The sequence below is a fragment of the Apus apus genome, chromosome 6, assembly GCF_020740795.1.
Source record: "Apus apus isolate bApuApu2 chromosome 6, bApuApu2.pri.cur, whole genome shotgun sequence".
Lineage (NCBI taxonomy): Eukaryota > Metazoa > Chordata > Aves > Apodiformes > Apodidae > Apus > Apus apus.
This window is the reverse complement of record NC_067287.1, coordinates 20,927,113-20,953,864: the sequence shown is the minus strand read 5'-3', so window position 1 is coordinate 20,953,864 and position 26,752 is coordinate 20,927,113. Positions and strand designations below refer to the sequence as shown.

Sequence of the window (26,752 nt, the reverse complement as noted above, 5' to 3'; positions counted from 1 at the left end):
CATAGATAACAGTGAAGACTGGCCTCCTAACACTACCCTTGCAGTCCTTGGAACTGATTCTGATGAAGAGAAGGCCCAATAAGGTTAATACCCCTACTTTGATCTCTGTCAAAGCGTACCAGCAAGAATTAATTTACATTTCAGATGAAAAAGGTTGACAGCATGAAAAGGCATCTTGTTTCTGGTATGTGAATGTGCTGTAATAGATCGGGAATTCTGAAAGGAAGTTCTGAGGAAGCTAAAGGGATAAGCCGAGCGGCTGCTTTTATTGGGAAAGAGATGAAAGGAAAACAAATTTCAATATGCGCTGTTCTGTAGAAACATGTAAGCCAAATGCTTCCTAAATTTCAGGGCCTGCTTGAGCAGGGTGGGGGGGAGGTAGAAGGGGCGACAGGAGGGAGGAGGGGGAGAAGAGAGGGAAGTACATATATTTTAATTATATGGTTTTGCTAATGTCTGGATGACAATCTATCGCACTGCCTGAAATGGCTCCTTAAAAAAAAACCACACACATGTGCTCATACTCCTTTTTACTTAAAAGCTGCCTTGAACTACACACATTATAAGACGTGCAGGGAAGGGAGAGATTTGGAATTGCTTTTGTCTCCATGTCACTAGGCACTTGGACAGTGTAATGTAAACAACAGAAAGACTGTCAGTGTATTTTAAAACCTGGAAAATGGCCACCATTAGCAAGCATGAGCTCTGATTTAAAACACAGAATAATTAGCATTTAGAGAAGAGAAAACGTGCACAAGAAGAATTTTCAAGTAAGTCCTAGATATAGGTTTCCAAAGGCAGACAGAAATCTGTTGAGGATTATTGAATGCAGTGCCAAAAACAGGAGCAGCAAACAGTCTAATTAATACAAAGGTGCACTGTGACACTTAACCCTACAGTCCTAATGCTTATTCACCCAAACTGATCACTGAAACTGTCAAGTGCCAGGTTACAAAGGAAGACCGTGTGTGTCTTGGTGGGAAAAGTGCTAACAGCATTCCTCCAGTATTAGGTCCAGAGGGCAACAGAAGTACCCAAATTCAAGGCTATGCATACACACCCACTACCTCTGCTCTGCCACATTCAGCACAGCCTCTCAGAGATGGCAAGAAGGAACACAGCCCTGAACCTCTCTTGTGTACAAACAGAAGAATAGGTCAGTTGCTTTCTCTAAAGAGCTAGTAATGAGCATGCAAATCCTACATGCCTAAGAAATCTGGCTGGTTAAAACTGTAAGACATAATGTCCCCTATAGTCTCTTAGTGATACTGCTACACACCAGTTTCCTACTGAACCTGGGAAACTCTCATCTTAAGGAACTGGTAATAATGGAACAGTGACGAGTCAACTGTTTCACTTCTCTTTAAGGCAAAAAGGTTGTTGTAGAAATCAGGAAACCAAAGTTCAGGTACAGCCAAGTGTAAATGTAGCAAATACTCCAGAAAATAGTTGCAGGGGGTGCTTTAAGATCTTCCCTCTGTGATATCATGAAAACAATAGAAAATGACAACACAAAGGAGAGGAAGAAGGGGAGAGAGTGCTTTTATGCAGTCCCTCAGTGCTTGTTGTTGAAAAAAATTATCCATAATAATTCTCCATTTAATAGAATATTCTGCAGTTGACCCTAGAGCTACAGTTCATGATTCTACATAATAGTATGCATGCAAATCTATAAATTCTTACTTTATCCTAATGATACTCTGTTCCTTTCTTTAACTAGACTCATATTCACTAGAATCATATCACAGTCAGTGATGCTGTGTTTCAGAGTAGCAGACTTGGACAAAAGAAAAACAAATAAATTTACTGGACATGGCTTGATAACAAAGTAAGATTATTTAGAACACATCTTTTTCAGACTGACTTTAGATCACATGATACAGAATAGAGAGGAGACAAAGCTTAAGGAATCTGACAGACTAAAGGTGGTACCTTAGTTTATCTGTAAAAACATTTGCTACAACTCATATTTGGTCAGCTACAGTCTTTCAACCTAGGGTTGGACAGGGAAGGTGTATTATACTGCATCATATGGAGACTGCTTCATGTTGGCAGCATCTGAAAACACCATTGAGCTCACAACACTGGTTCTTAGATTTCTGTGCCATATGGTATCCTGCTCTACTAGAGACCTACACAGCCCTATGGGCCTGTTCCTCCAATAATCTCTTTAAAGTTTATTCAAATTCATATTGATATGGCTGCATAGGAGTCTGGCAGAGAGTCAGAAGATTGGTCAAAGCTGGCAAACCCAGTAAGCAGTCAAAATGAAAACCTGGCAACCTGCCAAGAGCAGGGCTCAAGACAAAAGACAGAAAAATGCATATCCACTGCCTCCCATCACACTTTTAGTCAAATTAATCCAGTGCTTCACACCATCTTTACATATAGCTGAATCATACTGGCTGTGCTCAAAAGAATCTTAAAGAACTAACTCAAAAGCTTTTAACCTGTATGCTTTGCTTTCAGACCAGTATTTACAAAAAGTCCAAAGTGCCTGATACCTGTCACTGAAGTAATTTGATACTTTTGATTGATTGTAAGTAATGTTTTTGACAGCTTTTGTTTGGACTGTATGTATTTCTCTTGGCTCTAAACACTTAGACATGAAATCACCAACAGCAAAATAGGTGTTGGCAATTGAAATAATGTTTTAATTACCTGCTTGAATATGTATAGCAGCATCAGTTCTTCTGTTCCTTATTTCCTTGTACTTCCTGCGAGCTTCATATCCTCTCCAGGCTAAAAATACAAAACCATGTGCTGGAAATTACATTTATTTAAGGAAGTGCTACAGAGTATACGGAGTCAGAGATGAGTTGAAACTTTCATCCCTCCTGCATAACCAATCCAGCCCCCATCCCCAATACCTCTTCTCCACCCACCCACATGTTGAACTCTGGATTCATGACTGCAGTATTCACATTCCCACAACTTCAAACACCACTTCACCCATCCAAATTTTAATTGTCACCATGTGCTCACTGATGTCCTAATCCAAAAGGCAAAGGTGCATGATCATGTCAGCACAAGAACTCCCTTTCTCACACAGCTCCCCAAATCTGATAAAATAAAGCCTGCTAAATTAACGATAACCAGCCTCTCAGGCCCAGCCCACAATGTATGTTATCTGGAATTCTGGTATAAATGGGGGGGGGTGGGGGAATGCTATTGCATTTAATTTCTGTGCTGCATGCTAGCATAGACATATCTAATAATAATTTCATTCTGTCTGCAGGAATCAAACCCAAAATACTAAAGTATTTAAATAACAACATTATCAAATACTAAGATGACACTTTAGAAATAAATCAATAATATTTGCCTCAATTAGCTGGAAAGAAAAGCACCTCCAACTATTTTGATTTCATAATAAACTATTGTGAATGAATAAACAATGTCCATGCAATTTAACAGCCTGAAATGCAAAGACACTCAATGAAAGAGAGAATGTGAACACTTACCTGACTGTATGGTAGTAGCACTATTTTCTCTTTTCTCTTTGACTTTCTTGTACCTCCTTGCTCCAAGCCATCCCTTAATATAGGCTTGCATGACCACCACCCTCCCTATAACTTCTCGCAGGAACAAATTTAACTGCTCTACATGGTAATACTTTAGAAAAACCTGAAATGGAATAAAAAAACCCAACAGTATTACATGCAGGAAGTAGCATAACCTCTTTTACTCTATCTTTTCATTGGTCTGATGTCAGCCTATTTTGGGGCACAGTTCCTTAGAAAATTGGTAAAATACTGGCTGCTGATACCTCAGCAATCTTGTGAATCAAGTATTTCCTTGCCGTGTGCTTGTGGAATTTCATTATTCCACTGATTATAATCACCTCATTGGAAAATAAACCAGATATTCACTCTCTTTATAAAGTAAATGGGTCAGGGCAGTATTTTCAGGTATCAAGAGTTTTGAAATATGGTCTTTCTTGACAGTGGGAAGTTAAATCTTGTGTTAAATTTGTTTTTAGACATAATGCTGTCTAACAGCATTCTCCTTCAGGAGGCAAATCCTGTGGATGCTTACATCCACTTGATATGGGTCTTGAGTAGGAAAATTGCTGGTTTTCCTCTGTAATCTGCAAAACTCAAGATACCATATAACTTCCTTTTTACAGAAGTCATCCACTCTATTTTAAACCATGAATAAAGGCACTTGACAGAGTCAGAGGATCTCACCTGAAACTCCACAAATGGAAAACATACTAACCATACTGGGTGAGACTGAAGTTTCACTCCTATCATGATTAAGAGCAGGAGGAACTTCAAGGGGGCACTACCACAGGAGGTACTGACAGATGTATGGACTTTACCACGGCAGTCACATGCAGAGTGTGCTTTGGGGAGGTACCCAGTGCACTCCTCCCTCTTGCAGCACTAACTCAAATGGCTTGGGAGGGCACCTCTGTAACCTGGGAGGTTACAGAGCAACCTGGGAGGACAACTGGAGCAAATTCCTTGCTCTTTTGTTCATGCATGCAATACTTTTCAAACTAATATTAGACATGTTTTGCTTTGAGAAAATGTTAGCACCTTGGTTTTCCCAAGAATCCAGTTGTCTAGTTTAGATTTCTCCAAAATGGCAAGACAGTTTTCTCTGCTACCAAGGGGAGTCTCGTGTGCCTTGAATGCAAGGTAATAATACCTGCAAAACCAAATGACAAAGAAAGAATTGACTTGAAAATCAATATGTATTTTCACTGCTCTTCTCAAGCCCAGAACTGCATCTCTAGAAATCTGGGCCAAATTCTTCCCTATACTCATTCTTCCTCATAAATCATGACGCAGCTCTCACAAACAGGTATTTGAGCTACTCCTCACTCCTGAGACCCCACCTGGAGTACTGTGTCCAGCTCTGGAGCCCTCAACACAGGAAGGTCATAGAGCTCTTGGAGTGAGTCCAGAGGAGGACCATTAAGACTATCAGAGGGCTGGAGCACCTCTCCTATGAAGACAGGCTGAGAAAGCTAGGCTTGTTCTGCCTGGAGCAGAGAAGGCTCCGAGAAGACCTTACAGTGGCCTTCCAGTACCTGAAGGGGGCCTACAGGAAAGCTGGGGAGGGACTTTTTACTACAGTGTGCAGTGACAGAATGAGAAGTAATGGTTTTAAGCTGGTAGAGGGTAGATTTAGGTTAGATATTAGAAAGAAATTATTCACTGTGAGGGTAGTGAGACACTGGAACAGTTTGGCCAGGGAGGTTGTGGATGCCCCCTCCCTGGAAGTGTTCAAGACCAGGTTGGATGGGGCTTTGAGCAAGTGGAAAGTGTCTCTGCCCAAGAAGCAGGGGGGTTGGAACTACATGGTCTTTAAGGTCTCTTCCAACCCAAACCATTCTATGCTTCTATGATATACATGACACAGGAAAATAAGGGCTACCATAATGGTGACAAGAATCTACTGCACTCCAGAAATCCCCAGTTGGTGTAATCATCCATAAAAGTCTTTCATAAACCAATGCAATTTAGGAAACACCCAAGGTTGCTCTGACATTCTCTGGGAAGCATAAATCCTATGTAAGAGCTTGAAGGCTCTTGAGCTTATAACAAACATGCTCTCATCAGTGGGACCATTTGTATTGGTAAGGATTTTATCAGTGATGTTGTTTAAAAAGAACTAGCAGCTATTCTAAAGAAAAAAGTTAACTACTCCTCATATTCATGTAATAATTTTCTTCATGCACAAGGTTTTCTGTGGTTATGAATAGGTTTGTAAGTCATCAGGTATGGTGTCTTTTTTCTCTTTGATTGGGATAAACAATTAAGTGGAATGATTATGATCCGTTTTAGTGACCTTTGGAGTAGGCCCATACTAAACAAAATTTACTTTTCTTTTGTCCAGGTTCCCTTGCAAAGAATAGCCTCTAACAATCATGTGAAATAACCTTACTGTGCAAACAGTTAATGAAAAAGGGATGCAAACATATCTGAACTGAACAGACATTAAGAATAAGTGGACTGATCCGTACTGGTAAAGCCATCATCATTGATCCAGAATGTTTTTTATAGTATTTAAGTAACTCGCAAACAATTATGTTAAGTAACAGCAAGAACATGTGCCAGTTAGTTTACAGATTTAAGGTTATTTTAGCACAAAGTACATTGTTAGATGGTAGCAACTGCCAACTCAGTTCTCATTTGGGAACTGCCATGTGTTGTCTTGCTTGTTATAACTATACTTCCACAGGAGCTACTCTATCGACATTGTGTTTGAGAGGAACTGGCAGGTTCAGCAAACTTTCTCCTAATTATTAGCATGGGGAAGAGCCACCAGATGCTCTTTTAAATATAAAGAGAAGAACCCAGCCAGTGAATGTCAAAGGCAGATGCCTTTGTAGCCACATAGAGGAAAGAAAATATCCCACCTCATAGTGAAGAAAATATGGAGAAGGAATTAGAAAGAACGGAATAGCACAAGACTTTTTCTTTTACTTTTTTTTTTTTTTTTTTTTTTTTTTTTTAATCAGGAGAATATGGTTTTCAAATATTAGCTCCAGTTGTCACAAGAAAGAAAAAAAGAACCACTGAAATAGTCAATAAAGATCAAAGGGGAACAAAATTATGTCTGAAGGGAGAAGCACTGGAATCAGTTCTGGACTAGAGACACAGATATTCAACAACTGGAGACATTGCCCACTCTGAATAATGATAGGAGATTATGTTTTACTGAGTTATTTTCAACCCAGTGACTTTCTCAAGATGATATTGCAAATTCTTTAGCCAAGTCTTTCAAAATACTAAGAGTCATGCCATTTAGTAGGCATGGAAAGACTTGATGTATTTAAAAGAAAAAAGCACATTTCCTCCAAATTTGATCAAATCACTTTTCACAACACAAATGTATTGAGTTGCACTAATAAAACTAAGATTTAAAATACATATAATGAACAATTTGTAACAATACCAGTTTCAGCACATACTTGACAGATGCATCAGGGAAGTTGCACTAATAGTAAATTGCTGTTCACTTCAAAACTCAGTTTAGATAGTCATGTTATTTACATATGTATGCAATTTTAAAAGTTTGTTTCATTAGAAAGAAGGTAGGATTCAAGTGAGTGATAATATCAGTTTTCTGGCTGTTTGTACACCTTTTAAGGCATGTTGCAGTTGGGAATTTTAAAACTACTGAACAGATTTTAGAAAGCATTGATGCAATAAAATAGCCAAGGGGGATCTCATATTTTTTGAATCTTACTGTCTTATTTATGGCATTATAATTACTGAGAAACTGACTTCTTATTCGTGATGAATACCTGACTAAAAATATTTTTGAGCTATGCAATTTATATGCCTGACTATACCATTTTGTTCAAGACAAACTTCAACATCTTTCAAATGCAGTACCCTCTCCATTAGCTCCATTTCATGACCTAGAATGTAGTTGCTTTTGGTACTCATAGTGGTGTTTTTCTAAATGTTTTGATGGATCTAACCACTGCACAGAAGACTCCTGCAGCTGCTAAGCATGCTGGAATGTCAGATTTTCAACATCAGGTCTCCATGCTCCTTTTAAGTTACATCATCACAATTAAAGCAGAAATTACTCATCAGAAACAAGGTCTAACAATATGAGACCAGCCATTTCTTGATTATTTCTCCTCTAGAACTTTTTTTGTAGTTTGCATTCTGTACAGTAAAGAGCCTCTAGATTAGTATTCTAAATCTCAAATCCATGGAGTTTTTTGGGCCATGCACCCAAAACTTTGGGGTATATGCAAAACTACAACTGTTCGTTTTGATTTATTTGCCTAATTTCATCTCTATTATACTTATGCAAATCTACTGTACAGAGATCACAGCCAGAGTGACCTCTACGCACAACATTTCACCAAGAGAAAAATTCAGATACTTATTATCAGAGAAGTAGAGCTAGAAATCACATTTTCTTCCAGGTGAGACAAAAAATTCACAACTCTACTTTTTTATTTCCATATTTGCATTTGTTATTCTAGCAGAAAATGCAGTGGTCTCAAACAGTTCAGTGCTCTTCTATGTTAAGCCAATACTTTTATATCTAATTTAAAAAGTAAAGTTTATAGTCCTTCATGTGTCATTTCAGAAACATGCACATACCTGTGCAAAAAATACTTTATTTTCTTGGGTTATGCATCCTGCTTGAAAATTCTCTACACATGACACATATTTATCTATATATTCTCTAAAAGTACTTGACTAATCACATTGTCAGTAGCAGTAAGACTAATTAAGAGAAAAGTTAATTTCCATTCACAAGAACTGAGAATTAATTAAGCTCTGGAATTATGTACGACTTAACCAGTGTTTTTTAAACTAGACTACAAACTATCCCTTATGGACATGAACAGCATTCCACGCAAAAAACCCCAACATTAAAATGGGATTAACTGTAGTTAATAGTCATTAGGCATAAACCAACTTTTTTTAAAAGTTGAATTTATCCCCAGATCAACAACTGCGAAGCTAGGAGATGCAGAGTTAAGGTTAAATGTACAAGTATATTAAGATATGGAAAACTTCAGAATGATGATATACATTAACTATCTGGTTATGGCCAAGGCATTTTAGTGCTGGTGGTTTTAGGTGAGATAAATTGATTGTAAACAAATGGTTCAGTTTCTCTCTCCTTCTTAAAGGGTGAACTGTGGAACTACTCAATAAACAGCATTTAAACAACACCATTTACTGTTATACTAGTGTCTCTTACTAAAGTTCCCTTTGCATTCCAGACTTAAAGGCAGCATCAATTCTACACAATTAACTCACCACAGTAATGATTAACCCTTTTCTCTTTAAAACAAAGCTTTGTACTAAAATATACTGGCCTGAGATGGAGAATGGTAAATGATACGTGAAAAGCATGAGGTGCAAGAGCACAAACTCCTTTCTAGCCAGACCCCCAGCAATAGCAGGGAGATTCTCAAAATTCCAAAAGGTGTTTGTCCCTTCTCAGCTCTGGAGTTGGAAAATTAAAAAAAAAAAAGTTTTTTAGCACTGAAAGAACTGTTAAACAACTGCCAAAAATTCCTAACTCTTATTGGTTGTATCTCACCTCTTTCAGAAACTGTCACATCTGAATTCATAGGATTACATTTGACTCTATATTGAGAGTATGAAATAAAAATTTTGAATGAAAGATGAAAAAAAAAATCCATTATACTCTTGAAATTCAGTTAAAGATATGCAACAGTTGTGCTGTAAATCATCAGATAAACATAGAATCACAGATATACTCAGAAAGGCATTATTTGATCCATTCTGCATATACAGTTCATACTGGGTTATTAGACTTCTCATTCCTAGAAGTTCTATATCTTCTCCGACCTGCAACTGTTTATCAGTGTTCTGTGACTGAGAAGAGCCCAGAAAGTGTATGTGGAAGGTCACCTTTAAGGTGTGTAGGAACATTACATAGATCTGATGAAGTATTAGAGCCACTGAAACAAATAACAAATGTTTCCATGGATAATAGTAAGATCAAACTATGGGGCATGTTACAATTTTGTTTCCAGAAATCACTTAAAGACTTTGGTACAGTGCAGACTCAGTGTTAAAAGTAAGTTTGCATTAAAAATCCATAATTTTAAAAGTGAGCATTTCTTGTCTCTATAACAAACCTGTTGACTTTTCATTTAATTCAGTGCTTGCCTGATTTTGAATAATGAAAAAGTCTATTACCACTGAATTTTTGGGGTACAGAGGTAACATGTTTTACAGGATTCTGTAGTATTTGAGCAGCTTTAATTCCTAGCTCCACTCAATGCAACTCATTAAGGTCAAAAGGTCATTATACGGTCATGAGAAATATCACATTGACCATACGGAGACTGTGTACCAGTTGTACTAACAGTGCCCTTATGCAAGCTTGCTCTGAGTCTGAAAAAGCAGAAACAACCTCACTGGGATCACTGTCACAGTAATAGCACTGGTATTGCCATAAGCATATGATCTGAATAACATCATCTGGCTACTGTGGAGTTGGTAGCACTGGTAGTAAAGTGTGTCCTGCATGCTAAAGCAGTACAAAGAAATTTAATGCAGAACATAAATGGGCAGAGAAGAAGAAAAAAGAAAACCCTTATATGAAACTTGTACAAAACTTCTTAACACACTTTTATGTGTTACGAGGTACTCCAAAGCCTGACAGCATTTAGCACCATTACACTCTCAAGTCCCTTCAACCCATGGTGCAGTATATGCCCCATTATGTAAAAGGTATATACAGCTGGGGGATATGTGGTAAAGACCCATTTGCTCACCAAGTCATGCCACACGAAGTTCCAGGGAACAGGGTACTTGCATACAGCAAGGAACTTCCCATCTAGTGGGACTTTCAGAGCAAGTCCCTGCTAGAAAGCACACTTCCCTTAGCAGCTGTGTCATTATCACTCTGTGGCCCCACAGGCCAGGCACATCTGGTTTGCCTGATCAGGTTAATAACTTGTGTCTGAAATCTGGGATTCCAGCCTGAGAAAGGGGTCATGCTACTTCACAGTGAACATGGAAGACAGACACATGATAGCTTGGCTTGCAAGACAAGGCAATGGAGATGAAGTGCCTAAGACTTGACAGGTCTACAGTGTTTACAGGGGCCTCAGATTACATTTTCCTAGTTTAACTAAAATGTTATGTATATTTGTATACATAAAACAGATGGTTCTATACTTGGCTGAAGAACCATCATGTGAATGAGTTACAATTATGTCCTCTCATCACCATCTGCTTTTTAACCCAATAAACTAACTTCCAGGTTTGCAACACTGAAATAATCTGGTCTACAAGAAAACAGAAGACAGTAAAAAGTAACATTAGACAAGGGTTTTATCTTCTGTTTATCTCCCACCTGATAAACCCTGAATGGTTCTATTCCCTGCCTTTGATTGTTTTGTCCTCATATTTCCTGCTAAGAGTTTACAAAACAGCATTATTGAACAGGCAGATAAGCAGCACACCTATTTGTTTAATAACATCAAGGGGGAAAAAGTGCTGGCTCATCCATTTTGTTAAGTTGCTCAAAAGGATCAAAATACCAATTAACTTGCTGGCTTAGAAAATCTTTGATATCCTCAAATTTACTGACATTTTGAAACTCTTGTTCATACTTGCCTAATGTCTTTTTGATTCTGAACAAAGAAGTGCCAATCTGTTTAGCATTTGACCTGTTTTCTCAAACATTTTTATGTATTCAGCTACTTAGTTCCTAAAAACACTTGACTAGTCATGGCTGCAAATTGAAGAAAAATGTTTCTTGTTCCATTGATAGTTTTTTTAAGCATTATTATTTTTTTTCCAAGAGCAAAACAGAATAGAATTTGTTTAAAGATAAAGGTAAAAATTGAACAGAGGAGAAAGAACATGCCCTCTCCCACCTTCTGTTTATATCCTGAACTCACAAGTCTTCTACATTGTTGGGCAATTGCTAAATCTTACTCCCACTACCCTTGTCATGTTGAATTTCTTGCCTGAAAAAATTACATTGAGTTGGACTGAAAACTTGGGGAGTTTCTGACAAGATGACTTGTTCTTATCCGCATAAATGAAAAGCTACAGTCAGTGCTGCTTTTATTACCATTTCTTTTCAAGATTGTACTCAAATTCAATGCATTTCTGAATGAAAAGAATCTACTGATATGAGGAGGCCTACCTAATTTCCTCTCAATTTACACTAATTTTAGTGGAGTTATTCTTAGCTCACTTATGTGTAAATTGGATAAAAGTTAAGGTTAATAATTCTGCCTTCAGCCTCTTCAGGATGTTGCAAAGATGAGTTAGTGATCACAAAAATTAATCTCTTTGTTAAACCTGCTTTAGTATCCTGTGACCTTACTAAAATTAGTCAGGTAACACAAAAAAAAAAGGTGGGGGGAAATTACAACTGAAAATGAAATTGCTTTGATGGGCAAATGAATGTATTAGTTATCCTTCCTGGGATATACATGTCTAGTGTTTTCCTATTACATATTCATTTGGCATACTTAACAGATTACAAATCAGAAATTTTCCTATTTTTTCAGAATTGATTTATCAAGCTATGGTTTTGTCATTCAACACCTCTCAACAAAAGGGCCACAGATCTGCAAGCCCAAATAACCGATTTACACACATATAAATTTACCTAGTCTCTGGGTTTTAGAATGGCCTGTGAAACTGTTTAGGTCTTTTCTCTTTCAAAAATGTGACCAGCTCCTTCCCTCTACCATCATGTGAATTACTTGTTTTCAGTACATTCATTAATTCTATATTGTTTGGATGAGCAACCTCCAGTTCAGAAAATATCACTAAATGCTTGATTTAACTATTTATTGCTTTTTCCTAATGTTGAGCAGTTGATGCTTAATGGTACTGCTTCTTTTCCATTACTGAATTATGAATCCTATAGTCTGGAAACAGTAAATACTACACCAAAACGTATTTTAAATCTAGAGGAGACCCATAATGGTCATAAAAACATATCGTCATAAAGACAATAGCATTTCTGAAATCAGTAGTTTCCTGCAGTTTTTATCTGATAGTCACTGCTTTCATTAGAGAATGAGACCATAAATATACAAACTAATGTTTGTTGAAATTTCTGTATTTAAACATGGAATGTCTTTCATTGAATGAGTTTTAAAACAACAGCCATGTTACAGAAGTCTTACCTTTTCACAAACTCTTCAAAGAGGATGCGATGAGAATACCCTTTTTGACGTATTTTGACAGTTTCCAGAATTCCAGTGTACCGGAGCTGCAGCAGAACTCTCTCATGAGAAAATGTCAGAGCTTCTCGATCATCGTTAGGTTTAATGCAGCGGATAAAGTGGGGCTGTCCAACAACCATTTTGGATAAAAGATCCATGAGGGAATACTAGGGAGGAAACAGAAAAGATGCACACACTTGACAAAACCCCTGAAATTCAACTACTTAAGAAGGAGACATGTATTTGTAAAATTATATATTAAAATATATATTTAATTGTAATGTTAATCAGCCAAGAAAGCCAACCATATCCTGGGCTGTATCAAAATAAGAGTGGTCAGCAGGTCAAGCGAGGTGAATGTCCCCCTCAAGTCTTCTCTCATGAGACTCCATCTGGAGTACTGTGTCCAGCTCCTGAGCCTCCAAGACAAGAAGGACCTGCTGGAGCAAATCCAGAGGAGGGCCACAAAGATCATCAGAAGTTTGGAGCACCTGTCCTATGAAGACAGGCTGAGAGAGCTGGGCTTGACACCTGGAAAAGAGAAGGCTCTTGAGACCTTATAGCAGCCTTCCAGCATATGAAGGAGAAAGATGGGGAGGGACTTTTTACAAGGATGTGTAGTGACAGGAAAAGGGGTAGTGGCTTTAAACTGGATACAGGTAGATTTAGGCTAGACATTAGAAATAAATTCTTCACTATCAGGGTTGTGAGACACTGGAACAGGTTGCCCAAGGAAGCTGTGGATGCCCCCTCCCTGGAAGTGCTAAAGGCTTGGAGCTCAGAGGTTGGAGCAACCTGGTTCAGTGGGAGGTGTCCCTACCTATGGCAAGGGGGTTGGAACTAGATGGTCTTTAAGGTCCCTTCCAACCAAAACTGCTCTATGATTCTAAATACACTCAATATCAAAATCACATACAATTCCAAGCTGACTGTGGTCGGTTTGCTGTAGGCTGCATCTGTATTATGCTGTGCTTTCACACTCCCCACTCCATTTTAAAAAAAATTTTTTTACAGTTCCTACACAACTGACATCTGCATAGTTCTTTGCAAGAGCACCCTAAATCCACACTTGGATTACTGGATAAGTCTAGATGTGTATCCTTGTAACCTCCACACTGCAGCAACAGCTCAGCATGCATCATCTTTCTCTAAGAAGGCAGGTATTCCCGCACGAAGGCTTGACCCACACAAGCTAGCACAGCACTGTGAAGTTCACCATTCTGCATGGTACAAGTGCAGCCCAAAGACCAACTGCTTTAAACTTTTCCACTCTGCAATGACCACAATTAACCAACAGCCTTGGATTAGCATGTGGGTTCCCTGACTCCTAATCTTCCAGTTCCAACATTCTCAATGCTTTTTTCTCACCTGTTTGATTTAAACATGCATGCAGAATACACATTCTCCCAGACAAGATTACTACTGATAAATGGCAATCCATGTGATTTTTAACAGTACTTCAAAAAGACAGATTTTTTTTTTACTTATTAGCACAAATAATAAATCTTAACCTTGAAAAGTAGGTATGCCTGAGCTTGTGAAAAAAGTATGAAGGAAAGCTTTAGTAAGAAAATTATCAAAAGAAAATATTTGAGTCTATGCAGGCCTCACAACATAATAAAAAAGATTGCGCTCTTTGATCTCACAATCCCACAATTTTTTTTGATATATCTATTCTTATCACCACAACATTTTTTTACAATTCAACTTTTGTACCCTAAAATACGAAGCCATAGTTTGCCGCTTCATGTTAGTTGTTTCCTCAGGGTGTCGCATAACCTCCATTGTGTCAACCTGAAAGACAAAACTCAGATGTTATAGCTGTTCCAGTAACACTGCAGACTCACCCTACCTCACCCAGGAGAGCTGGCTTCAGCTTTTGTTATGGTTATTCCAGCAGGTCTGAGTGCTTCAGGGTACTTTATCAGGGGTAGGAAGGCCAGATTCTAACAGATGCAGGACATGCACTGATTTCAGAGAGAACTTTAAGTGTTCCGAATGATTTCACACTTTTTTTTATGCTAGTATAACACCAAGCCAATGAAGCAGCTGTCAAGATGCAATACCTTATGAACTGATTTCTAAAAAGCATTCCTCTTATCACCACTGCAACAAACTCCATCAGGTCTTATTTTCTATATAAGGAGAGCTATCATAGAAAGTAAATTGAGCTGCCTCATTCTGCTCACGTATGGAAAAAATGTTTTTGTCAGATAACAAGTTTCAAACAAAGAAGGTAATCTCAGAATGTGTAAGTATTTTCCTTTCTGCTGTTGTGGTTACTATTAATTACTTTAAATAGCCATTTTGATGCAAAGAATTTCAGCAATCTTACCATGCTGAAGTTTCACAGCTTCAAATACCCCTTTTCAGCATTTGAGAAGTTATTTAGAGGGTATACGTGGACTGCAAACATATTGCTCATTGTATATTTTAGTTACATTGTCAGTACAGCTGTTTTTATCAAAATGAAATCAGAATTTATGAATTAGTATAACCATGGTTACCAATCACAAGCAGATTGTGTTGTTGTATAAAAGCTCAACAAAATTAAAGAAAAAATCAACCAGCATCCTGTTTACACAGAGCATTAACAACATTTTAGCATTCACTTGCTTTGTGGTAGTTTACCATCTGCTCTGACCAGGCGGCATTTGTATAAACCAGATAATGCTGTTGTCAGCACCTGTGCTACACTTCCTGGACTTTGCTCCATACAATAATTTCCAACACTCACTGACTTCAGACCACTCTTCTGAACACTAAAAGCAACTGCTGAAAGATTACAACTCTTAATAAAGTAACTGTTTCTCTTACCTTCAGGAGATATTTAGGAGACTGCATGCAAAATATAAAGGAAATGAAGCACTAAGCAGTAATAGAGCAAGAAAATGGATTTTGTGTTGGGGAAGAAATCAACAGAAAACTTGGGAAGACAAGATTCAGAATAGAGATGATGCAAAGGGAAACAGGTTTCCGTAAGGGTGACCATAAACATTTCAGCATGTTTTTTAATCTGTGATATTCTAGCCCAGAGTGGTGTGCATGCATTACTATGCATCTCAAACTAACACATGAGAAAAAACAAAAGACACAGTTTAATAGGCCAGTTTGGATGGGGCCTTCAGTAACCTGATCTACTGGAAGGTGTCCCTGCCCATGCAGGGGGGTTGAAACTAGATGATCTTTAAGGTCCCTTCCAACCCTAGCCATTCTATCATTTTATGGTATTAGTTTTAAGCATGTTAACAGAAAACTCTGTAACATATCCCAGGAAAAATGCCTTATCAGCACAGACAACATCAAATACCTTTAGAGGTTACCTGACAAAATAACATCAATGAACAAATCAGAACTACAGGCATGTCCATGGGGAAGGATATAGGAATGTTTCAAAACTATCTTGGAAGGCAACTGCTTTTTGAAAATTGATATCTAAATCTCTTGTAAAGGTCAGGTAGAAGACAAAAACTTTATCAGTGAATACTGACACTAAGTTCGGAATAACTGGTAACATTCAATGTTAAATGATAGACAATTTAATCTTAAAGAACACTAAATCAAGAGCAAATGCAAGTAGTTTGAGAACTGTATTGAAGCCCAAATGCCCATGAATTTGACCATCTAAACTGGATTCCTGACTGTCCAGTAAAGCAGAGATTTTTAGTTATTATTGTTGTTGGAGGTTCAGCACTCACAATCTCTCACTCATATCTGGCATATCTGCCGGCCAATAAAGGGTCAGCTTATGCTCTAACTTTTGGGCAGTAGGGCAGTTTGGGCACCTCTTTCACAGCTGCTTATTTTCACCAAACCTGTAGAATCTTACAACTTTTCAGACTGCCCCTTTGTCAAATATGGTTTACTACAGCCTGCTGCATTCAAAAGTGTTTTGTTTTGTTTGGTTTTTTTTGGGGGGGAAGGGAGTGAACTCACAGGAATACAGATGGTCAGAAACACTCACAGAGTGAGTATCACAAAGTAATACACTTTTTCTTGGAAAATCAGGGTAAAGCCAGATGGAGTTGTAAATTCAGATCTGTGCAATCTATAATCTATATTTTTGTCTTTTTTGACAAAAAATATTTGAAGTTTTCATTAGAAAAATTCCAATAGATCTTGAAGCGAGAGAGATATTCCCGTAAGCATTTTCAGAAGTTTTGTCTCTGGATAATTTAGAATATTGTATGTCTATGAAGCCATGCAGTCTTATTGTAGGGCAATAATCACATGCAAAACAGGTAAATATGGGTTGTCAGAAAATTATAAAACATAGTAAGAATGTAATGATATAATCTCGTGTTTTAAATCACTAGCTACTTTTTAAAATTAAAATGAAGAATATTTCAACTCTTAAGTCATATTCTTACATGACAGTAGTAGTGACGTACAATATACATTTATACAATTACAACTGCAGTGGAAAACAGTTTGACCTAGAAAAGTCAAACTGTTCATCACAAAAAAAATTGCTTATAATAGTTTTGAAACAATATTAAAAGAATTACTCATGACATCATGTCACTTTATGAAGGCACTGGAAATGATTACTTTAACATACTAACTACACCTGCTGCTGGTATGGTATGAAATACTGTAAAAACAAAAAATATCTTAAGTAAAAAAGCTAAAAAACCTACATAATAAATGAAAATTTACAAACTTTCAAACAAAATTATTACATTTGGCTTTTTAACCAAATTTTAAAATAGTAATTTAAAATATTTTTCTGTAGTTGTTTTAAGTAGAAGTTTTATGAAATTGTAAGAAAGATTTTTTTTCTTCTGTTTCAATTAATGTTTTCTGGTTAATGCTGTATGTCTTTTAGCTCCTTCTTTAATAATTCTAAGGGTGAGTAAAAACTATGTAATAACTCCTTAATATAAATGTGTTTATTAAAGCTTTAAAAGGGAACTGCTCTATTCCATTCCAGCTCGCTCAATAAAATGCATGCTTAGAAAGCTATGCTGTATACAGCTGGATGTGGAAGACAATGTATATAAAGTAATACAATGGGAAAGGCCATTATCTGTCCTTCAGCACTGAAAGTGTTTATACCAGAGAGGAAATACATTTCTGAAATCCACATCTGTATTTGCAGGTACAGTGAAGGATACAGATGTCTGGGTGACATGAATTACTGTATCAACATTAAAGCATGAACTGCTAACAACAGGAGAGAATGAAAAGAAATAGAAAAATCAGAACATAAAACACTGCAGACTTTTGAACAGCTGCTTTTACCACACTTGTTTTTAAAAATTGTTATTATTTGCTTTGGAGGCAAAAAAAACCCCAAACCCTTAACTAAGCCAACTCTAAAAGCACTACTTAGGAAGCAGGGAGGGAATGCACATGCTGTCAGCTTGAGGCTCAAGGGTTTTTCCTCCACTCAATTGGCAGCACATCCTATTAACTGCTATAAAATTATCCCATCCTTTTGCAATTATGCCACATACTTTTATGGCAAAATCCAGCAGTGTCTGAATTTGACAGTTCTTATTTTTAAAGTACAGTAGTTTTGCTGAGTTGCTCTTTTCTGGTCATCTACCAGTCACAAATGTCCCCTGTTTTTTCACTTGCAAGCTGAATAAAAAAGGAATGGATATTTTCTGTATTTTGCCTTTCATGCTGTTAAATACACTGCTCAAATTTACCTAATTCAATCTCTTTCTAAACAAAACTTGGCAGAGGAAAACCTTGATCCCATTGAAATCAAGAGGAATATGGCTACCAATATGGACCTACATCAGCTAAACACCTTGTCCATAGTCTTGCTGTAATACTTTATGAACAATTGTCTGTCTTCAAGGGGAACACTACTAACCTTGATACGCCCAGCATTAAGCTGTGGAGGCAAAGACCTAGATGCTGCTGTCACTCTGGCTCTTGTCTGTGCCAAGTTACCTGTACAAAACGAAAGAAAAACACATTGCAAAAACTGTTCAAGAAGCTTATCAGGGAAAATGTATATGGCGGAAAATCGGCTTGTACAATAGTACTAAAAATAGCAGACACCACCACACTTGTTCCACACCCTGCTCATTACCAATTGTGTCTGCAGAGCATTCAGCACAGGCATGACAGAGTGCAGTGTTTATTTAAAAGAGAGGGAAAAGTCAGTGATAAGGTGGTATGTCACTGACCTTAGCTACTGAGCTGATGAAAACAACTGACAGCACAAAGGCATACAGCTCAATCACTAGTCATCAATTTCTCTGTGACTCATTGAGAGATTTAAAAGAGAAAAAGACAGCAGAAACAATCTTGTTTCTATGAAATCATGTGGATCCTGAAGTGTTTAGATAGCATCTAAGCTCACAAACCAATGAAAGAGATGAGAAAATGATAAGACGGTATCTTTCTTTTTTTTCTTTTCTTTTCTTTTTTTTTTTTTGACCTTTTGACATGTAGGCCTGCTTAATCCCCAATCTTTTGTCCCTTGGGGTTTTTAAACACTGACTCAGTTCCTTAGGCAAAAACATACCACGGTGTCAACTGAAAGAGGAGTGCCTTTTTTAAAACGTACAGTATGATCTGTCCTGAACTTTTTTCTCTGTACTTGCAGAAAGCCAAAGTCATCACAAAATAGCTTTTCAAAATAAAGCCTCAGAGAAGACAGAGGAAGTGATACAGGACTGTGCATATGCAAGACACTCTGTGTATTTCAAAGTTTTAGCAAGTCTCGCACAAGATGTCCAAATGTTTTCTCTGGCTATATCTTCAGAGGCTAAACTGTGATTAATAGCATTGAAAGAACCCTTTGAAGCAGGATTGGTGACATCAAAGCCCTAATCCATGGGTGGCAGGATTTTTATAATGAGTGGGAAGCATTTTAACACATTTCAAAGGATTTACAGCATGAATAAACAATAGGCCTCTGCAGATGTACCACACACCTTTCAGAACCAGAACACATAAATAAGTGTCCATTTTAATTTAAATGTAAATAAAGTGTTAACACTTCTTTCACATGCTAAGTGCCTTGTTTGCATCAACTCCAGCATTTAGCTATTCGCTTTACAGAAAGCCAGTATCTCTAGACAGTCTTCAGAGTTTTCCTGAACTATATATTACATAACTGGTAAGGAGGCAGGATGGGAAAAACACAAACCAAGAACAGTTAATTGCTGGTAATTATTCCACCAGGGAGCAGAGCAAACTCAGTGTCCACATAACACTGAGATGAACATTTGCTCTTACTTTCCTCCAAACAATAAAAATACCAATCCCCTGAAAAAAATCTGGGGGCCAGCACTCAAACACAGCAATGACATTCTCTGGAATGATTCAGACATTCTGTATTAATTTTAAAAGTATTTATCTTTTAAGCTCCTGGCATTGAGATTGACACAATGCTGCAAAACTGTCATGTCATTTCCAGATCTAACAGCATATGTTACCTGACAATCTAAATCACAGTGCACAAAACAAGGCACATCCATGTTTTTTGAAAATGCTTTAGGTTAATGAGAACTGCAACTCTGTTTTGAAAATCTTGTACATCTATATACATATGTGGTACATATGGTATGTACATGTATCTCTCTAAAGTTAAAATTAGGATTGTCATGAGAGAATAGCTGGTGAATTTATTTTTCTCTTAGCTGTAATTTGGATATTTTTGTATGTTAGAAATTACACTTTTTGCCCTTTTTTATCTAAAGTAGACAACCTGGAAGGTTTTTTTTGGCTAGGCATCAGATTAGCAAATCTAAACCTCGAAAGCCTTAAACTGAAGAACTTAAGACACAGCTGAGGATAAAAGAGGGGAGTTGGCAGAAGGAAAAAAAAAACAAATCAGTTTGTTTAAAAGTACTAAAATTTTGTTTCATTTTATAACAAGTTACAAAACTCTAATAATCACGTAAAATTTAGAATTATTAGATACTTGCTCAAGGTTCACCACACTCACTGCTGGCATTAGGTTTCTGGGGTGCATAATTAATATCCCTGAGCTCTCCCTTAGTTCCTCATGCAAAACCAAAACTAAACATAACTGAATTGGCAAACCAAGCAAATAAATACATTTTTAATCAAAAAACCTAATGACTTCACAAACAAAAAAAAACCAACCCACCGACTCGAAGTGGTCAGTACCTACATAAAGAAGAAAAGCTTCACATATTGTGATTTTGTTCATTAGTTACCTTCTAGGAATGGATAGTTATTATTATTGTTGTTGTTATTATTATTATTGCTTATTTCATGTGTCAAGTGAATTCCTATGTAACTACTAAAGACTGAGTTGTAGCATCAGATGAAATCCACAGAAAAAATGTTATTAGGATTTTCTTTTCCAGATAAAACACAATATGATGCTTCAATAAAATTTTGTGAATTAAGTCATCCCAAGTAGTTAATGTTCAGAAAAGTAACTACCTATCTTTAACATGTCTAATCCATCAAAACTAATAAACAGAACAAATGTGGTTTGAGTATTAGTCTACATAATAAGAAATGTTTCACCCAGAGTTAACATTGTGTTTATAGTCAGTAAACATTTGGTATCTGTCCCTGCATTTGATTTTCATTTACAAGGTCATTTATTACTATACACACCAAAAATAATTAAATGCAATTCCAGTTTGTGAAGAACATCAATATTTGAAGAACAAACATTTTTAGATAATAACACAGACAGTTAAAACTGCCATGGGTTCCTTGAAAGGTTAAACCTGTTAAAGGTTGAAAGACTGCACTGTGTTTTCCGAAGGCTAGCTTCACACCTATTACTATACTTCAGAGAATACAAGTGACATCCATGTAGGCTTAAATAAAATACTACCTACAAGTGACATCCATGTAGGCTTAAATAAAATACTACCTATATTAAATCTAATTCCATAAAATGGACCAATTAAATTATTTAAAAGCCTCAAATTTTTATTAAGGTTTTTTTTGAAAAGGCAATCGGGGGGGGGGAAGAGAAGTTAATGGGCAAAATCAGGATTCATCATTTAAACATGTACATGTTTAATTTTATTCATGTGCATTTCCTTCTCAGTTCAATGGGACAGCTGATCTGAAAAATTAAGACTCCTACCTATGTGTCTGCCTGATCAGAGACTATGGTCTCTGGGATTCATTTTTGTCAGTGGGGGAGTCAGACTCGATGTTTCTCTTTTTCCTCTCTGTTAATAAAGTTTGGAATGTCATTAATGCTTTGAGAAGTTTCAGTCATTAAAGTCTGTAAAAAGCTCAGAGATCTTCCAACAGAAAGGGAAATAGCAGCACAAAAATCTATGCACTCACTGCCTAAATTCACTGTTCTAATGCTCAGCAAAACTCCTTTTGTCTTGAAGCTCTACAGGATATCTCACATCTCTGTAAACATATTCTTCACTGATGCCTCATTTCAGCTAAGCTGAAGAGAACATACTGTCAAAGTATGGTATCTCTTCTATCATGCAAGAAGGAGAAGTTTTGAAAGTATTTCAACTATTTACAAAGCACAGAAAAAAGAAGCTAAGAAACGGTTTATCTTATTTTCAGTTCAGACTTTGGAAGTGCTCTCTAGATCTCAAAAAGGACTAGTCAGCATTCCTGTCTTCTCAATTGCATCCAAGGCACTTACTGTGTGATCTGGCCAAATTAATGATTTGTTCAGCAGTTGGCTTTCCATACTGATTAGGAAGAGTACACTCTCTGGCTGGAGATGTTACTTAAAGCTTGCCAGTGCTTTATTACTCTTAGGTGATAAGTTCTACAAGTAGTATCGAGTGAGTATTAATAATACTAGTATTGTATTTATTACCTCATAGATCAGTCCTCCAAAAGTAAGAGCATGCCAAGTAAGAATTACATTAAGCTTCAATACAGCTTTTAGTTTGTGAAGTGCAAATGACTTACAGAGAAAGAGCCTAATGACAGTATCACCTTACTGTACAAGGTGTACCAAGGATATTACTATTATATAGAGGGCATAGTACAAGCTTGTTCCTTATCCTCATATATTTTATTAATTTCTTTTATGTTTCTGGTCCAGATAAAGAGGGGTTACTCGAAGTACCATGTAGATACAGTATGGTCAGAAATGCCAAAATGCATTTGTATTTCATTGACACTTCTAATCACAGCTAAGCACTTGCACTCCAGAATACGTAGAGTCAGACAATGCCTTTGACATACACAGATACTTCTCTGTCCTTCTTTTCAGTACATTTTATCTAGCCTAAAGAAGTCGACTGCTTATCACCATAATGCAATTTCATCTTCTGCTACTGTAAGACTAAGCTTTTCTTAGCTCTACTATAAATGAATACATGTTCTTTTTTTATTGGTACTAATTTGAATCTGATCACTGAGTATCAAAACTCTTTTTGAGTCACTAAAGTAACTTAAACTAATCTCATGCAATAAAAACCTAAGAATAAAATGTTCTCATATACAACATATTTTACATAAAAATACTTTTATAAAATACTGTCTGTAGAATACAACTATCAATATACACACTTCCACAGCTCATTAATCTGAGAAGGGAATAATTTTACTTCCTGTTCAGAATAAGTAAATAAAAAAAGGGAAATAACATTTTCAAAATCAGATCTATATTGCAAAACAGAATCTGATAACCATGAAAACTTACAGATTATGATGCCCACTTGGGAATAATTTAATTACAAGTAATTGCTTCAGGTGCAAAAAAGTTGCACTTTTGGCCCAGATTATTTGAAACAAAAAAACTATACCATAGAGATCTGACAAATTCTAATCCTGATTCTTAGTTAGACTAGAGGTTTCTTTATAGGTTTCTTTGCTATGCTTTCTTCCACATACATCACAGACACTTCCGTGGTCACTTCCACATAAGTAAGGAACCTATTGGCAAACACACAGCAACAATAAAACTTGCTGTGGCAAACATACAGCAAATAAAACTTTGCTTGTAAGCATCATCACTGCTATGTTTAAATATTGTTTTAACACAATAGGTTAGTAGACTTGTAGAATGCAAGGGAAGAAAGATGCTCAGAGCAAATGAGACTAAATGAAAGACAAACTGCCTACTATATTCCAAGTATGTAAATGTATAATCTCAGTAAGAAAGGTCTTAGCTTTTAGTTACACTTAGGTTGTAAACAAGAACAGATTATGGTTTATAATTAATTAGCGTTAGTGCCCAAGATGTTTTTAAAACACAACCTTGAGTATTAATGGCTACTTTAAGCAACATGGCCAATTTACCAGCTGAATTGAATCAGACGTGTAGCCATCTACTTGATTGGGAGTGTGTTCTCTGAAATGGAGACATTCCCTGAAATATCACAGGCACATACGTGATCATAGGATACACAAACAAACCTTATGCGATTCTCGGAATATCATAGTCCCACGGCATGATCCAACTTACAGACAGCAGGCAAAGTACATGAGGTACAGCCTGGTCACGCGATGGACAGGTTCCCAGGCACAGGACAAGTGATGGACACCTGGTGCTGGATAAGAGGGTGTGCAAGGGGACGTGGAGTGCCTGCTGGACAAACTCTTTATGTGGCCACAGCCAGGTGGGCATAGGTTGGGCACCTCTGTCCAAACACAGTATTAAAAATAGGAGTGGCACATGAAGTGCAACTGAGAGCTCACTATCTGAAGCTGCATCTAGACAAAAAAGAAAAAAGTGCAAAATGGTTTGGAAAAAGCAATTAGAAGTTATAGCGTCAGCAATGCTGGAGTCTTCTACTGTTTGATGCCCAGCATTTTCTTAGTCAGGTCTGCAGCATGACTATCTGGAGACCTGACGAACTGGCTGGAGGTTGGCTGACTAGCTGGCCACGGCCTGATCTGGTCAGTCTCCCAGCTGCTGCATTATAGAACAGAGTGGCTCAGCCTTTTATGATTTATACATTGTCAGAAGACACAGGCCATTTCTTTCAGATATGGTTCTTAGCAACTTTGGTAGTGTACTACTGTTGTGTCATGAACTTGAACTCTCGGGGGAACAGAAGACAGTACAGAATATTGCAGTCTGTGTTGTCAGCACCTCAACAGGAGGTTTGCTGCTGCCCAAGCAGATTGTTCCTGGTTCCTGTACCACATCTATAACTGAGATTAGAAGAAAACTAGAGAGATGAAGGACAAAGGGCAAATTTCTACAAGAACAGTGAATAAACAGGAAAACCAGGAGAAGTCAAGAACTGTGCTTTCCAGCACACTGATTGTATTTATAGAATATGTTCACTCTCCATACAATGTATAAACCACTTTATGGTACATATTCCATCACTTAGGACCTGCTGCTGAAGCTGCTCCATACATACACACTCTGATCAAAATCCTGCTAAAGCCAGCGAAGATTCCCAATGAATTCAGTGGTAAAAATTTAGGTATAAAGTTTTCACTGAAAGCACATGAAATAAAATGAAGCAACATTTTCTCTGACTTCACTATGACTACCAGTCTTCTCAGTGGTTAAGACCCTAATATACACAGGGCAAAAACACTGTGAAACCCAGGTTTTAATGCTTCAAGAGAAGAGCTGTCTTTTAAGAGTCTTAATTTAGGATGAAACATGCTTACAGAACCTTATTAAAGTCCCAAGCCTCCCTATTTTTTAAATCTAAGCATTAATAATGTTGATAACTAATTTAATCAAGTCTCAAAGGTTTCTCAACTGAATGTTGTTCCTCTGGAGCTCAGGACTTCAATATATTATCACAGACTGCTCAAAATCAGTTATTTTTGTGGTAATTTAAAACATTATTCTTATTTATATTTGTGTCTCCATACTTAACAAAACAAATCTCTATTCATACAAACACCAAATTAATTTTCTGTCTTTGACACACACTGTGACCTGCTGCCTAGGCAGTTCAGTTATATGCTATCCTACGTCAAAAGCCAAGTTGGGTTGCAATAAGACCAACGCAAACAAGAGAAAAGATAATGCTGGTTTAGCAAAGAACTGACCTTTGCCATTTGTTGTAGGCTGAAGGAATAAAGAAAATGGATAGAAGTACAAAATTACAGTAAGACAGCAAACTCAGCATATGAAATACTCTGAAACAAATACACAAAATCCAGCACAGACTCAGAGGTTTGTTTTCCACCAACTATATTAATATCTTAGATATGTTAACCCCTAATTCAATTATTTTAAAAGTGGGAAATATAAGCACATTCTTTGCAAAGGACACAGCAAAAAACATTATGGATATTCAAACCAGCAAGGTTATCTCAATAGTCAACAAATACATTGGCTCTACAAACTCAGTAGCAAATTTTAAAATAATTGCTTTTCTAGGATTTGATCCTGAGAGCTACTGAATGCTTCCAGTGACACACTGAGCATCTTTGACACAGTTTGACCTTGCATCACATACTGCCTGTAGAAGCAGCCTAGTAAACTACTCATTAAAACAAGTACTGCATAATGTTCTCTGAATATTTCTCTCTTTAAATTCTGTATTTGTTGCAGTGAGATCCCACAGTCTTCTAGTTAATATTAAAACCAGTAACATCTCCTGTGTAATACATCTTTTGCTTCCTCAGTATCAAAACATTTTAAATGTAACTAGTATACAATTAGTATTAAGATTAGTTATTGTTCACTACTGTGAGATAATGTTCATTATAGAATTGAGAAGTTAGGCTAGAAACATGAAAACTGAAATGATATCTCCACTCTTCTGAGAGAAAAGTAAAGAAAAATTATTATCAAGATTTGTTCTACAGAGAATGGCCTATTATGAATCAAATCAGTAAGCTCATCAAGATCTGTTCTTAAGCTTGCCCACTTGTACTTTTTTTCGGGTTCAATTTGCAAGCACTTGGAGGCCAAAAAAAATCTATGCTCTTTGCCAGTTTTCAGTACAATGTAATCTGTGAAGTCGCATATTAAAACAGTGGAGTACTGCTTGGACAACAACCTTTACCAAACATAAATGTGATAAATCTAACTTGACCCTTTTCAGCTGTTGTGCAATTCCAGAGATTCACTGAGACTTTATTTATAGGGATTTATTCTCCACAGTAAATAATTGCTATGTCTTGTATAAAGCCGTAGCAGGACCGAGATCGTAACTTTGATCTGATAGATGTTTCTGTTTCTAGATGAGTTCCATTTTTAGGGCTATTTTAGGA

General features: G+C 36.9%; 1 protein-coding gene across 1 annotated transcript in view; it reads right to left on the bottom strand.

Annotated features, from left to right (window-relative positions):
- Positions 1 to 26,752, bottom strand: part of MYO3B (myosin IIIB) — a 168,065-nt gene that overhangs the window by 56,456 nt on the left and 84,857 nt on the right. Inside the window, exons 23-28 of the mRNA XM_051624089.1 lie at positions 18,495 to 18,574; positions 14,384 to 14,461; positions 12,629 to 12,834; positions 4,545 to 4,656; positions 3,465 to 3,627; positions 2,662 to 2,742 (exon numbers count right to left, since the gene is read on the bottom strand). Of these exons, the coding sequence (XP_051480049.1) occupies positions 2,662 to 2,742; positions 3,465 to 3,627; positions 4,545 to 4,656; positions 12,629 to 12,834; positions 14,384 to 14,461; positions 18,495 to 18,574 (720 nt within the window). The remainder of the gene's footprint in view (positions 1 to 2,661; positions 2,743 to 3,464; positions 3,628 to 4,544; positions 4,657 to 12,628; positions 12,835 to 14,383; positions 14,462 to 18,494; positions 18,575 to 26,752) is intronic.